General features: G+C 45.0%; 2 protein-coding genes across 8 annotated transcripts in view; one reads left to right on the top strand and one right to left on the bottom strand.

Moving 5' to 3' along the window:
• The first annotated feature begins 24 nt into the window (after positions 1-24).
• The window catches only part of CLUAP1 (clusterin associated protein 1), a 36,726-nt gene continuing 20,899 nt past the window's right edge, over positions 25-15,851 (top strand). The window contains exons 1-5 of one of the 7 annotated variants that reach the window (XM_016166553.2): positions 25-2,930; positions 11,193-11,304; positions 12,229-12,313; positions 13,208-13,387; positions 15,722-15,817. In XM_016166553.2, the coding sequence (XP_016022039.1) occupies positions 11,204-11,304; positions 12,229-12,313; positions 13,208-13,387; positions 15,722-15,817 (462 nt within the window). In that variant the 5' untranslated portion in view covers positions 25-2,930; positions 11,193-11,203. Of the gene's footprint in view, positions 2,931-7,622; positions 7,953-7,986; positions 8,208-8,227; positions 8,519-8,551; positions 9,295-11,188; positions 11,305-12,228; positions 12,314-13,207; positions 13,388-15,721; positions 15,818-15,851 lie in introns of those variants that run through there. The other 6 variants (XM_016166554.2, XM_036226124.1, XM_016166552.2 and 3 more) reach the window with 6 other exon arrangements.
• Positions 2,928-8,473, bottom strand: CUNH16orf90 (chromosome unknown C16orf90 homolog; the record flags this gene model as incomplete). The annotated part of the gene is made up of 3 exons (XM_016166542.2): positions 2,928-3,355; positions 3,705-4,055; positions 8,386-8,473. Coding segments are annotated over 3 exons (651 nt in total), but the record flags the coding sequence as incomplete, so codon positions are not given.

Here is a 15,851-nt window from a genome sequence, read left to right as displayed (position 1 = left end):
AAGGGCTGATGGTTTTGTGTAATTTATCCTGCCAAATAATGGAGTTCTGGGGAAGAGGTTCTAGAGCTGAAAAGCAGAACTGGGTTAATTTTCTAAACTCAAAAGGCCCTTAGCAGCTGTCCCCATTTGTTCAGGTGTCTCCTTGGCCAGCTCTAGGCCTTGAGCTAGGGCCTGGTCCTCTAAGGGGTACTGTCCTGGCTTAGAGAAGGCTCCATAGGTGACTCAGTGCAGTGATCAGGCAGGGACCATGGGCCAGTGCACCCTGCCACCGGAGCCTGGGAGACTCCTGGACCAGGACACCCCCCCTCTGAGAGATTCTGAGGCTGGGCCAAGCCCAGGACCAAGCGCTTCCACCAGTTTCTCCTTGGAGCTTCTGGCCACTCTGGGGGCAGAGGGTCATGCTTATCACCCATAGACAGATGAGGAAAACTAATTCAGGGGCCAGGAACTCTTGAACGGCCCCTCCAAAGCCTGTGTCTGTGCTGCTCCTCGAGGGCAGGGCATCACTGACAGCCTTTTCCAAAACAGGGCCTGAGGCTCCTGCAGAGCTGGGTGTGGGGGGAGCCTCTGGGGTCATGTGGGAGCAGATGGCACTGCATGGGTGAAGTCACAGAGCTGGCCTGGACTCTGAGCACCAGGTAGCGTCCCTGTGCTTTGAGTTGCACACCCTTGCTTGTTGAGGTATGTCGGTCTGTTTTCACTGTGTTGATAGGTCATCTTCAGGGTTAAGGGGTGATTCCTTGGGGCCCTTGATCAGTTGTGTGGCCAGATATCAACTTGAGGTGGGTGGGGTGGGGGTTCTGGTTACCCTGACCCTGAAGGCAGCTGTACCTTCCCTGCCCATTAGGGTTTGAGGACGGTCTCCCACGGGCTGAGACTGACTCCTGGTGGCTCTGTTTCAAACCCACTGGCTATTCATGGAATGGAGAGGGGGCACCCTAGGGTGGTCAGTGTGCATTTCCACAAACGCCTACTTATTTGATGCTTCAGGCCCTCCTTCACTTCAGCTCTCTGACTCCAGCACGCCATGACCATCTGTGGCTTTACTTCTCAGCCTCTTTGTAGTGCTTTTCAAGAAAGCTTCAGGAGTTTTAGGGAGGAACCAGAGGATGGCTCAGCCAGTTTTCTTTGGGGCTGACATGTTGCTGCAGCAGATGTGCTTCCCAGAGGAGAGGTCCAGGCTCTGGATTATCAGCCCTCCGTGCATCAGTAAGGGTGGCTCAACAGGGTGGTGGGATCCACTCTTGAGGTGGCCTGGAGCTTGGCAAGGGTTTTCCCTGGGCTGGGTTGGTTTCCCACTGTGTGGAGGGCTAGTTAAGTGGGCACTGACTTCCCCCACACATGCACTAGAAGCTGCTAGGCCGCCTTCATGCCAGAAATGATACCATGTCATTTCCACATTCTTCTGGTAAGGCAAGACCCAGAGCCAGTCCCAATTCAAGGCAGGGGGACTACCCAGGGCCAGGATACCAGGATGTGGTTCAGTGGAGGTCACCACAGCCCAGCACTCCAACATCTGAACCCTGGGGCAGTCTGCTTCTGAGCCTCAGTCCATCCAAAAATGAGGGTAAAGTGTAACTGTCTCCAAGGAGTGTGTATTGTGGCTTCTGGCATTATCTCACCTCTACCTGGTGCCTGGCTGGTGGCTAGGGGAACCCCAAACATCTGTCTTAAGCAGTGATCCCTCAGCTCTCCCCAGCCTCAGCCTCCTGGGGGATTGAGTGTTGCGATGGAGTGAAAAGGCAGCTACCCTTTCTGTCACCTCAGGAGCTTGCCTGGTGGACCTGCTCAGCAGCTGCATTCCTACCACGCCTGCCCCCGTCACAGCTGGCGTGTTCAAATACCCGCTCTCTCATTGCTCCTTCTGGAGCTGTTCTCTTTCTGCAGCCTCAGGCTCCCACCGCCCAGGGCCACACCCACACCAATAACCACCTGAAAACAGCCCAAGGACTGAATGCTGTCTCAGGACCTATGAAATGTCTGAGGTGGAAGCAGGGTCCAAGAGCAAGGGGGCTAAGGGAGTATTCCCATGTGTTTGGAAGGAACCCAGCTGTCCTGGTATCCTTGACATCATCACATTGGTCTGGCAGGAGCCCCCAAGATGGACAACAGCCCTAACCTGACCCAAGCTGCCAGGACTGGAAATGAGAGATGGTGACGTTCACTGAAGCCAACTCAGGTCCTCCCATCCTGTCCCTGCAGAGCCGAGGCCCAGTGACATAGACCAAGAGTTTTCTACCCTCCCCCCTCCCCCAGGAGATATTGGACATTGTCTAGAGACACTTAGGTACCACAACTGGGAGGGGGCAGCTAGCGGAATCTAGTGGGTAGTGGCCAGGGATGCAGCTTAACATCCTATAACACTTGTGTTGACCTCCACCACAAAGGACAATCTGGCCCCAAATGTCAACAGGGCTAAGACTGAGACCCCCTAGTACAGAAAAGCCCAAGCTATGGTGCTTGGAGTCTAACCCAGCTGGAAGGGCAGGACAGCTGGGGGTCCCCATGGAGCAGTGAACTCAACTAAGCCCTGGGTGGGGGCAGCATGGGGTCTAGGCCAACATGCCTGCCCAGATTGGGAGCTTGGTTCTCATCCCTGGCACTATCCCCAATTCTGACCTTGTGTCCTCTGCCCTCTCAGCCTGGACTACTACACCCTGCGTTTAGGCCTGCCGAGACCCTACCCACCCAAGAAGCCTTCCAGAAAGTCCCACCCGGAGGACTTAAGGGTGGGAGAGCTTGAATCCCACTTGGGATTCACAGACTTGCTCTCAGAAACTCAGGCGCCAAAGGGCTATTCCTCTGTGACTGAATTGGCCTGATGACAGACTGAGGAACAGAAGGTGCAGGCTTCGGCTTTTACTGAGATCAGACCTGTGGACTCCCTGGCCTCTTGTGAGCCCCACTCTCCACTCAGCCCAGCCTTCCAGGTACAAGTGGGTGACTTGAGTTGGAGCAGGCTGCAAGGGCATGCCCAGGCTTCTATTTTTTCTGTTCTGCCATTGAGACTTCCTCCTCCCTCCCCTTGAGTTTTCCCGAGGCTGGCCCAGGCCCTGGCACTGGGCAGCTGCGGGCATCTCGGTGTGGAGGGGCTACTGGTGGGGCTGAGCCCCTTCTCTCTAGACCTGCCTCCTCCTCCTGGGTCATCTTTCCCCTTCTGTCCAGAGCTGTGAGAACCAGCCTGGACACTCAGATCCCTGCGGCCTCTCCAAAGCCCCAGAGCGGGTTCTCTTGCACAAGGGACAGGTGGACTCCTCTGAGGGCCCCCAGGACCTCTTGGGCCGGAGTCCCAAGCTTTCAGGGGGACCAGGCTGGGAGGGGGTACCCTTGGCTGGGTCCGTGCTGGAACTGGAAGCTGAGGAAAGAGGTTAGAGAGGAGTCACTCAGCGGGACCCAGGGGAGGCTGCCAGCCTATTCTGTGACCCCCCAGAACATCACATCCTTCTAAACAGGAGGGGTGGTGGGTCTCCTTAAAGATAATCCATAAGGGATGGAGGAGGAAGAGGGCAGCGTGGTTCAAGTTGGAAGGACCCTCATCAAACCTAAACCCCTCATTTTACAAATGGGGAAACCGAAGCCCAGACCAGAAATGGAAAAGCTGCCCAAGGTCCCTCATCAAGTGCAGAGGGGTTGGGAGTAGAGAAGGCCCCATCCGAGTCTCCAACCCAACCCTTCTCTGGGTCTTCCCTTTGACCAGTGCTCACCTGTATTTCCCAGGCTGCCCCTGGGCAGTCGAGCTTCCAGAAGGGATGAGTGGTGGCTGTTACCTGGGCTCACAGTCCCCTGTGGCAGGTCCAGAGGCCAGGCCATGCCCTCGGGCTGTGAGAGGCAGCCCCTGGCCATGAGCCGGCCCAGCCAGTGGCTCTCACACTGGCCAGCAGGCTGCATGTGGCCTGGCAGGTAGAGTGCCAGGCCCCGGAGGTGACGCAGCCGGAAGTTCTTGGGCTTGCTTCCCTGGGCACTGAGGCACTGCTGCTGGACACCAAGTCCCCCCTCGTAGATATTGGGCGGCGTGTCAGGGTGGCTGGGGAGTCCTCGGGCCCAGCTCACTCCATCTGTGGAGGGGAGAGCAGGAGGGTGGTGGCCAGTGAGCCACAGCAACCATGAGGGGAGACTGCAGTCACACGCTCATGTGATGGGCTCCACCCTTGGCCTGCTGAGCTTCAGCTTACCTGTCTGTCAGATAGGCTAAATCCCCTGCCTCCTGCCTCCCCTGACCCAATATGTTACTCCTCTTTCCTCTTCCAGCCAATAGGGAGGTCTGAGAAGCCTGAGCCGTGGCACCAAATTCTTTAGGACCTCAAGCCCTTTCTGCCACCCCTTTTTGCCTCCTGTCCTAGAAAGATCATTCTGGTGCCTGTATAGAAATTGCATAGCGGGTACTGGATCACAGAGCTCAAGTTACATGTCCTAGACCAGTGGCCATTCCTCTCTCAGCCATGTATGTCTCTGAGACCACTGGCTTTGGGCCCAGGTGAGGAGAGAGGACATCTCTCCTCCTGCCACTCCTCCCCACAGCCCAGCACCTTCTCTTATGCGCAGCTCAGAGAATGCATAGACCAAGGCTTCCATGGAGGGCCAGTGTGGTGCGGGAGGAGTGGCCAGGCCTTCTGTGCAGCAAGGCTCTGCTCTCCCCTGCTTAGGGGGTGGGTCTGCAGGGCTCCCTTGGCAACTGGCAATGTGATGTCACAGGGGATAATTCCAGCCTTCCTGAACCCCCTGAGTTTGGGGGAAGATGATGCCCAGGGCAGAGTCAGGGTGAGAGGAGTGCAAGGGAAGGGGGCAGAACCCTAGGGGAGGTCCCTCTGGCTTGGGATAGGCCACACAAAACAGACTCAGCTCTTGCAGGCTAGAGAGTCACGTTCAGGGATAACCTCTTGAGTTCTCAGTTTCCTTATCTGTGGGCAGGAAATAAGGGCTTAGGGGTACAGACCTGGTGAAACTTGGGTGAGTGCTTGAAGCATGCTGATAAGATGGTTCTGGGTGACAGGGCAAGTCACTTAACTTTCCGACCTGTCCATTTTTTCACATGTAAATGGCAAGGTATTGTGTGGATCATACCAAGTGTGAGGAAGGATACAGAGGAACTGGAGCTCTCTTATACTGCTGGGAGGAATGTAAAATGTTGCCACCACTTTGGGAAACACTTTCTTGAAAATGTTAAACTTTCAATTCTCTCTATTCACAGATGACATGATCTTATATAGAGAAACATTAATTCACACTCAAAACTGAGCTAATAAAACTAGAAGACCTAATATAGTTCAGCAAAGTTTTAGGATACAGGATAGATCTACACAAAAATGAATTGTATTTTGGCACTTGGCAGCAGCCACAGAACAGATCGGACTCCACTCATTCATGTGCCTCGCTCCACTTCCTCTGCGACCATGTCTGACAAACCTAAAATGGCTGAGATTGAGAATTTCGACAGGTTGAAATTGAAGAAGACAGAAATGCAAGAGAAAATACCACTGCCTTCAAAAGAAACGACTGAGCAGAGAAGCAAGCAGATGAATTGTAATGAGGAACTCAGCACCAATGTGCACTGTACGTTCCGCAACTATTGCCTTCTTATTTTATTTCTTTTGGCTGTTTAACATTGTAAGATGCAAAGAGATTGGATCAAGCTTATTAAATAACTGTGCTGCCCGTTTTCAAATCAAGTACTGACAACAAAGGTTGCAGCTGCCTCTCCGATCTGCCTGTCTTGCTGGCAGGGAAGGAAAAGAACTTGCATGTTGGTAAGGAAGAAGCTGGAGGTAAAACAGTGAAATTTAGAATAAAATCCAAGTTGGTCAAGGTGTTCTGTAGGCTGTTAAATGCAGTTTAATAAGAGTGCCATTTTTAAAAAATGATTTTAATTGTTGTAATGCACAACTTTAAATAAAAAGTTTTAGAATATGAAATTTTTCATTGTATATCTATACACTGGCAAAGAACAAGAATAAAACAGGAATAAATATCACCAAGAAGGTGTAAGACAACACTGAAAACTATAAAACAGTGCTGAAAAAAAATGGACTTCAATAAATGGAAACATATTCCTGCTCATGGATTTAAGACTTAATATTGTTAAGACAGCAGTACTCTCTAAAGTGATTTTACAGATACTTTCAAAATCCCAATGGCCTATTATGCAGAAACAGGAAAGCTAATCCTAAAATTCATGTGCAATTACAAAGGAGCTCAAATAACTAAAAACAATCTTTAAAAAGTTTGAAGACTCACATTTCTTGATTTCAAAACTTTCTACAATGTTACAGTAACCAAAATAATGTGGGACTGGTATAAAGATAGATATCTAGACCAATGGGATAGAATAGACCAGAAATAAACCCATGTTTCTGTGGTTAATTGATTTTCAACAAGAGTGTCAAGACTATTCAATAGGAGAAAGAAATTCATCAACAAATTGTGCTGGGGCAATTGCATAGCCACATGTAAATAAATGAAGTTGGACTCCGTACCTCACACCATATACAAAAATTAACTCAAAATGCATCAAAGACTGAAATGTAAGAGCTAAAACAGTAAAACTCTCATAAGAAAACAAGAATAAGTATGACTTTGGATTTGGCAATTAACTATTAGATATGACAACTAAACAAAAGCAAGAACAACAAAAAAATTGGATTTATCAAAATTTAAAATGTTTGTGTTGCACAAGGGACTTGATATCAAGAAGTAAAAGACAGCCTACAGAATAGAAGAAAATAATTTGCAAGTCACATATCTTATGAATGTAGTATCCAGAATATATAAAGAATTCCTACAACTCAACAACAAAAAAGGAAAACCCAATTTAAAAATGGGCAGAGAACTTGAATAAACATTTCTCCAGAGAAGATATACAAACTGTCAAGCACATGAAAAAATGCTCAACATCATTAGTCAATAGGGAAGTGCAAACCACAATGTGCTACTACTCCATACCCAGAAGGATGGATTTGTTAAACAAAATGACAAATGTTAATGAGGATGTGGAAAAACTGGAACCCTCCTACACTGCTGGTGGGAATATAAAATGATGTAGCCCATAATGTATGAAAGTTCAAGTTGGTATACATTCTTCTGAGCTCTTGCCATTGTCAGAGCTTTTGTCGTTTGTTTTAGCCATTCTAAAAACTGCTTAGTAATATATTATTGTGGTTTAAAGTTAATACATATTTCTCTAGTGACTAATAATCTTGAGCGTCTTTTCTTTTATTATTTGCCATACATCTTCTTTTGTAAAATATCCGTTTAAATTTTTTGCCTACTTTCTAATTGGATTGTTTCGAGTTTTGAGAGTTCTTATATATTCTGGATATGTCTTTTTATCGGATGTGTTTTGTGAATATTTTCTTCTAGACTGTGGATTGTCTTCATTTTCTTAAAATGAGTTTTAAATTTTGAAGAAGTCCAATTTATCAAAAAATACTTTTTAAAAGATCATACTTTTGATGTACCTAGCAAATCTTGCTTGACCCACACAGCTTTCCCCCTAAGTTTTCTTCTAGAAAAGTTACAGTTTTAGGTTTTATATTTAGGTAAAGAGATAAGATCTACACATATAGTCTTTCAAACCATTTATTGAAAGACTATATGTGTAGATCTTATCTCTTTAAGGTCCGTGCGTTTATGTGTCTGTTACTTTGCCAACAGCAATACAGGGGGAGAGCACATCCCAGCCATTGGCAGCTCTTCCTCTTCGCCCACTTTTCCAAACATAGCTCACGTCTCCTACCCAGCCCTTCTTTGTCGCCTGTCCTCCTCCGTGGTACCCCTACGGAGGGCACCCAAATGAGACGCCTCGCCCCCCGCCCCCCAGATCCTCTGGCCGGGCGTTGGGAGCCTTCGGTTCTGCTAGGCAGACCAACGCCTCCCCGCCGAAGAGGCCTAAGTTGCCAGGACAACCGCCGACGCACAGGACCCGGGCGATTTCCGGCCTGTCGTGGAGCCCGAGCCGGGTATGCGTTCGCTGTTCTGGGTTGGGCAACCCCTCGCCGCTCCGCCATCAGCCCCGGTCTTCTCTTTGCTGTCTAGAGTTCCGTTCTTTCACGCGGCGGTTGCTTCTCGGGGGCTTTGGACGTGGGTGCGGCCAGCCCGTTTACAAAGAGAAGCGTGCTGGGCACAGGACGCAGGAGAGTAACTAGCTTCGTGACATTCTACATTCTTTCTAGAGAAGTTGAGGAGGGAATGGGAAGCAGTATGTCAGGCACATAGTAGGTGCTCAGAACGTGGCAGTGCCAAGTCTGCACAGTGTGTGCAAAGGGTTGGGGAGCACTTTCTTGGAGCCGCTCGCTGGGGACCGGAATCCCACACCCGCTCCTTCTGCGGGTCGCCTACGTCCCCTGCCTACCGACACCGCTTGCATATGCGTGCGCAGCCCGACTGGTTTACCTTGTTTGGCCCCTGCTGCGCGCCGTCCAGGGCTCCGTGCGTTGCCATAGAGACTCGTGAGCGCTGAGGGGCGAGTGACGGAGACTCCTGGCTAGTGGGAACCAGAGCGCCATGTCTTTCCGCGACCTCCGCAGTAAGGCATCCCTACCCCCGCTGTGACCTGCGGTCCTCCAGAGACTAGTGGCTCCGGCTCGCCGGTTTCCTTGTCCCGAGCCTCGCCGAGGCTCGCGCCGCCGAGGCCCCCTCCCGGGCCTTTGCGTCTCGGGTGTCCTGGCCCTCTGTGGTCCCGGCAGGCTGAGCACCTCCGCGCTGGTTCATAGCACTTTTTGTGATAATAGGAAGTTCTCCATCAGCCATTGGCTGTGGCTAGTGCGGCCGAGGAACCGGTTTTAATTTTATCTATTTTTACTTGATCTGTATAGTCACATGGGCACTTCGCGACTGTATTGGAAACACAGACCGTTTCTGAGTTGGGGTAGCTTAGAGCTCAGAAAAACTAACAAAACCGGGCGGGGGCGGGGCGGGCTCCTGAATAATTGTAGCTAACGTTTTTTGAGTTTTTACGAGCTGTCAGATATTAACTTCTGTGTATGTGCATCATCTTATTTACTCCTCTGAACAACTCTATACTTCTGTGTTTAGAGATGAGGAAACGGGCACAGAGGGGTCAAGTAGCTCAGGCAAGGGTCACAAGTGGTACGAACTGGCGCCGAAATTTGAATACAGCTTATCTAACTTCCATAAACTTCATCCTTTCTAAAGGGGCTGATGAGAAGCCGATACAAATGACTTTCCTAGAGTTGGAAAAATGGCAGGACAGGGAAAAGAGAATTTAGTTACTGCTACTTTGGGGGACTCCTGTTACCAGGCATTTCACATTCACTCTTATTTAAGTCCTCACTTTAACAGGTAGGTGATTTAATTCCTGGATGAAATCCTTTGAGGCACAGAGAGGTAAAGTAGCTTGCTTTAGATCACACAACCGGAACTGGGTGGAACCAAGGGTCGAGGCATAGTACCATGTGAATCAAAATCTTTTGCCTTTTGTACACTATCATTTTCTGAATGAGAAGCAGTTCAGCGAAGTGGTTCCACTTGCGTAGATATAGCAGGTGGTTGCTAATTTGATATGATCTGAGGGGCCTCTTAAAGGCCAGTTTTCTGCTTGAATTACTGGTGCCTGAATCTTCACCATTAAAGATTACTCCTTTCAGTTATGAGTTGCTCTTATTTGTGCAATGTAAATAAATATACAGGAAGAAGCATCATATTTTATTAATGCACCTACTAGCACCATAGTGTAAATTATGCCTGGTGTGATTTGGTAACTCTATGTTTTAGTTTCTCCTCCTCGGTATTTTAGAGAGGACACTCTGCTAGGGGATGTTAAATGGAGTTGTATTGGGAGGAGTGTACAATAAAGGTATTTATGAACATTTTTACCTTAAATGAATGCTGTATAGTTATGCAATTTATAATACGAATATTACTCAGATTGTCTCCATTTTAACAATAATGCTGCAGAATTAACAATTTGATTAATTTACTGGGAAGAAATATTTAGGCAATGCGTGACTGTGTGATGGAAAGGCTGCTTTGTTTTCCATCACTCTATTCAAATATTTCAAAAAACAGTGACAGAGGCCCTCTATGCTGTTGCTCTTCCTTCTGCTTCTACCTTCTCTTGTCTGGTGCAATCTGACCTAGCTTCCAATGTCCAGGTAGCTTATTTGTGAATGTCATTGGGACATTTTGAATATTCACCTTCAAGAAGAATGAAGACAGACCTTACATAGCCAGAAACACACTGAATATAGGTTTGGCACATTGTGGGAACTCAAAAACGTTTGTGTCATTCATTTCCAAGTCCTGCTTAAATCTTAGTGACTGCAACCTCCGTTATCAACAAGTTTTAGTATTACCGTTTCTTACTTAATCTGTTTTATATTAAATCTGAATAGTGCTCTATAGTTCAACCATTCTGTTTAAGATTTCTCTACAGTACAACTAATTTTTAAAATTTGTATTATTAAAGTCCTATATGCTCACTAAAAAAAATTAGAAATAACTCAGAAACATGAACTTCAGCCTACCACCAATCTTCCCCTGAAATAACCACTGTTAACATTTAAAAATATTTTTTATGACATTTTATAAGGCCAGTATCTCTCCTTTTGAGTGGTAAAAGGATGTCCAAGAGAGAAATGAGATATCAAAGAGAAATTAAATTCACAGCCATCGAATCTAAACAAACAAAACAGAAACAAACTTAGATACAAAGAACAGTCTGATGGGTGCCAGATGAGAGGGATGTTGGTTGGGGGGATGGATGAAAAAGAGCAATGGATTAATATGTACAAATTGCCAGTTATAAAAACAGTCACCAGGATGTAAAGTACAGCATAGGGAATGTAATCAATAATATTGTGATAACTGTATGGTATCAGATGGGTAGTAGACTTATTAGGGTCATCACTTTATAAGGTATATAAATGTCTAATCTCTGTGTTGTACACCTGAAACTAAAATGTTGTATGTCAACTGTAATTGAAAAATTAAATAAAAAATTCCTAATCAACCCATATTATTTTAATGTACAGCTTCCACTTATACTGAACTTAAATGTTTTTCAGGAAGTGGATTATTTTAATTTTTATCTACTTTTTTCTTTCCCTCTTAGGGAGTTGTTAAATAGTCCCTAAAACTGTCAGTAGTTTAGGAATAAGAAAGGAAAGCAGAGGAAGTATCTAAGTTAATAAATTGTTGCTGTTTAACAAACCGACTGAATTGTATTTTACCTTGGACAGATTTTACAGAGATGATGAGAGCCTTGGGATACCCTCGACATATTTCTATGGAAAATTTCCGTACACCAAATTTTGGACTTGTATCTGAAGTTCTTCTCTGGCTTGTGAAAAGGTTAGAATTATACTTCATTGAGGTCTAAGAATGAATATTTGGTTTTAGTTATTAGCCACTTAGAAACAGGATGTTGTTGTGAAGCAAAGGGAAGAAGAGTTCAATAAAATTTGAGTTTGACAAACTTAGTTGTAACCTGTTAAAAATCAGATGAGTTTAAAGAACCCTGTAAGAGAAGGAATATACCAGGCAGTGGTAAAATAACACTGTTTTTCAGTAGAAAGTGGACACTGGAGTCCAAGCTCCTCTTCATCCCCTCACCTTCATCAGAGATCGCCCTACACACTAACAAGTACATTGGATTAGAAATAATTTAGATTTCATTTTGTGTGAAAAATCTAATATCTAACATTCAGTACTGGCAAACTTTTGTTAAGGAGATAGTAAATATCTTAGACATTATAGGCTACACAAGATCTCTGCCATATATTCTACATTGTGTTTTAGTTTTTATAACCCTTAAAAAATGTAAAAACCCTTGTTAGCTTGCAGGAGGTGGCCGAGGACTGCATTTTGCTGACCCCTGGTGAGTCATCAATAACATGAAAAAAGTAACTCCAACAACTCTGCTGCTTCTCAGAGCTAGCTAGTTAGCCCTGAGTCAAGGGCTGTCAGCCAGAGTAATTGTTCTGAGTATTTTAATTAAACTTGGAGGTCCGAGAGAGATTTAATTTTGAAAATTGAGCCCAAATTTGATTTTTGAAAGCAGTTTAACCTATTCTTAGAAGAAGATTTTGCTCCCTTGGATGTTTGGTATTTTGTGTTGCTTTTGAAATCTTTCTTAATCTTAGTACCTTAGCTGGGGACCCAGAGAGCTTCCTGTTACAGATCCACTGGCCTCTTAGTTGCCAATTTTCTCTTTTGTGGACTTTCTACTTAATTAACTGGTATCTTCTCTCTTGTCCCTCCTTCCCTCTCCCATAGGTATGAACCTCAAACTGACATCCCTTCTGATGTTGAGACAGAACAAGACCGAGTTTTCTTCATTAAGGCAGTTGCCCAGTTCTTGGTTAGTTTGCGGTTATTTGGTGGAGTTGTAAAATTAAATACGTTAGTAAGAGATGAGTCCTAGTTAGGGTTGCTTTCAAGTTTTAAAACCCATTCCATTACCAGGTTTCTATGGAGCCATTTCACCAGCAAAGTTTTTTTGTTTTGTTTTTAATTCATTATTTGTTAAGAATTTTATTTATTTTTGAATAGGTAATATGTTTCATGGTTCAGAAAATTTTTAGATGATGAAACAATATAGAGTAAAATGACTTCTTATCCTGCCTGCCGTCAGCTGAGTTCCATCCCCAGCAATCACTATTTTTAATGTTTTCCAGAAGTTTTATATGTATATATAAACAAACAGAATGTATATTATTATTATTATTATTTTTTTACACAAATTGTGGCATGCTATACACCACTGTTCAGAATCTTACTTTATTTAATTTTGGAGAGCTTTCCAAATACATATAGAATTTCTTCATTCTCTCCTAATACCTGAGTAGTATTATGTAATTTGTATAGACAGGCACTTAGGTTTGTAACCTTTGCTCTTTGAAGCGATGCTGTAATGAATAACCTATGAATAACCTTATACATATCTCAGTTTTGTTTGTGAGTATATCCTTAGTAAAAGTTCTCAAGATTGGAATTGCTGGGTCCAAAGATATGTGCATTTGTAATTTTGTTGTCATTTACCAAATTGCTCTCCATCAAGATTGTATCAATTTACATACCCACTTGCAGTGTATGAATCACTTGAAAGTTGGACTCTTAATAAGATCAGGTTACATCCCAATTGTTGGCAGAGACATTTTCAAATTATCTACATGGGAATTGGTTTAGATTTCATGTGGAAATGGCCTTAAACTGTTTTTGTTTGTTTGTTTGTTTGTTTTTTGTCTGAAAATAGGCCACTAAGGCACATATAAAACTCAATACTAAGAAGCTTTATCAGGCAGATGGGTATGCAGTGAAAGAACTATTGAAGATCACTTCTGTCCTTTATAATGCTATGAAGACCAAAGGGATAGAGGGTTCTAAAATAGGAGAGGACGATATCAGCAAATTCAAGTTTGATCTTGGCTCAAAGGTAAGAACAATGCAAGGCTTGCAGTGAGGGATAGAATGTATCTTTCTCAAACTCTGAAATGGACCATGTCATATACTCATAGCACCACTTCTTTCCTTACTCCTTAACTGAGGACAGTTTGGCAGTTTTGTGCTCATCAGCATTTGGATAAAAGCAGAAGTCACAATAAATTAATTCAACTATTTACTGAAAGCTTGGTGTCTGCCATGCACTGTTCAAGTGCTGAGGACACGGGCGTAAATAACAGGGACAAGAACCCTCTGTTCCTCTGGCTCAACTGGGAAGGTCAGACTAAGCAACAAAGCAGAAGGAATGGCAGGTCAGATGTGGTGAATGTGTGAAGAATAGTAAAAGCAGGGAAGGGGCCAGGGAGGTATCTTAAATGGGGAGATAAGATGGGCTCGGATTGCATAACCTGAAGGAGGGAAGGAGTAGTCTTCAGTAGAGGTGAAAAGTGTCCTCTGATAAAAGTGTGCTTTGTGTGTTTAAGGAAATGCAAGGGGTTCATGCTGCCTCTGGTCCTCATAGGCAGTGACACCCCATGGTACCTGAAAAGCCACTGAAAAGACTTTGACTTTACCCTGAGGCAGAAAAACATTGAGTTTAGAAGTACATGATTTGAAAGTTCACAATAAAAGAATCATTCTGGCTTCTGGGTGGAGACTAGACTGAAGGGGGAGGCAGAGGTGGAAGCAGAGAGACCCGTTAGAAAGCCAGAGATGGCCGTGACTTGGAGCAGAGTGATTGTACGAGAGTTGCATGTCAAGAGCTCAGCTGAGCTGCCAGATGTTGAAGGACTCAAAGCAACAAGCCAAAAATGAAAGCGCAATGTACTAGTGTGCCCCAAGTCTAGTGTGTAGGTGTGGGCCGGACAGCTTTCCCCATGAAGCATGCCAGGTAAAGCCTTTGTAATTGCCTGTTTTCAGGCCTGAAAGATCACACATAAGTTTTAACCAGGAGCCAGACTAGACTCCTCAAGAAGTAGCCAGAGATTAGAACATATTTTGAAGGTAGATCTTATGGGGTTGGATGTGGGCTGAGAGAGAACAAACAATACAAGGAAAATTGTAAAGCAGCTCTGTTTAGAACTTTCTGTGATGGTGGCCGTTTTCTGTATCTGCCATACTGTAGGATAGCCACTACTCACATGTACCTAGCACAACTGAGGAACTGAGTTTTAAATTTTAATTAGAAAAATTTAACATTGAAAATGGCCACCTGTGGCTAGTGGGTACTGTATTAGACATCATCATGCTAAAGTTTTTGGTTTGAGTACCTGTAAGGATGAAGTTGCCATTTATTGAAATGGAGAAGAGTTTGTAAGAAGCAGGTTTAGCGGGAAAGGCTAGGAGTTTGGTTTGGGATATGTTATATTTGCAATGTCCATGAGATGTCTGAGTGGAGAGGCTGAGCCTGAGCTCATAGATGGTATTAAAGCCGTGAATTTAGGAGAGACTGTGAATAAAAAAGAGATCAGAGGATTGAACTCTAGTATTCTCCAGGGCTGAGAAGTGGGGAAGATGATGAGACTCATGCAAAGAAGGTTGGAGTGAGGTAGGAGAAGCTAAAACTGCTGGGAGCTGAATCCTGGAGGACTAAGGAAATAGAAAGTTAACAGCTGTTAATGAAAAGGGGGAGTTGTCGCTGATGGTTTGAAAATAAGAGAAGTTGGTGATTCCTTGTTAGGGGAGAGAATGTGTAAGCAGAGTAGGGAAATGTTTGTTTGTGCTCTTTGAAAATTTAGCATATGCAAAAAAGAGGGGGTGACTTGCAAATCATAAGAAAGAAGCTTGTGTACAGGGCTTCATACCGATGGGTGCCACCATTATGGGAGCCAGGTACTGTTGCATGCTAACTCATTTAAGCCTCACAGCAGCCCTGTGAAATGCAGTCTAAAGGCAGAGAATGAGGGGACAGGAGGGTTAAACAGGGTATCAGGATGCTGTGCTAGGAAGTATGTACCTTAGTTTGCCTTTCTTTTAGTCATGCCACCACTGTCAGAGTCCCCTTTGTGACCTAGTCCAAATAGGAAACGTGTCAACTTTCACCCTCCTACACCTCCTGGTTGAAGGTTACATTTGACTTGACATTTGGGTTTTCAGTGAGAGCCAGGTGTCCTGGAATTGGTCTAATTTGTACTTAGATTAAGTGTTACCTGAACTGGTTTCCTGGGAGCTCTCTTCCATAGTGCGTATATATGTGTCTTAGGAAAACATGTTCTGTAGTCAAGTATCCCTGCTGGAGGTAGGAGTTGATATTAAGAAACTGGTCATTTCTGAATGCCTATTAAAAATCTGTCACTGAGGTTCCTGTTTTTTGATATTTTCCTTCCAGATTGCAGATTTGAAAGCAGCCAGGCAGCTTGCTTCTGAAATCACTTCCAAAGGAGCATCTCTGTATGACTTGCTGGGCAAGGAGGTAGAGTTGAGGGTAAGAGTATTCCAGTACTAATTACTTCCTCAGC

The sequence above is a fragment of the Rousettus aegyptiacus genome, unplaced genomic scaffold (genome assembly GCF_014176215.1).
Source record: "Rousettus aegyptiacus isolate mRouAeg1 unplaced genomic scaffold, mRouAeg1.p scaffold_m13_p_8, whole genome shotgun sequence".
Lineage (NCBI taxonomy): Eukaryota > Metazoa > Chordata > Mammalia > Chiroptera > Pteropodidae > Rousettus > Rousettus aegyptiacus.
The sequence above is the reverse complement of the archived record's forward strand: the minus strand, read 5'-3'. Positions and strand labels throughout refer to the sequence as shown.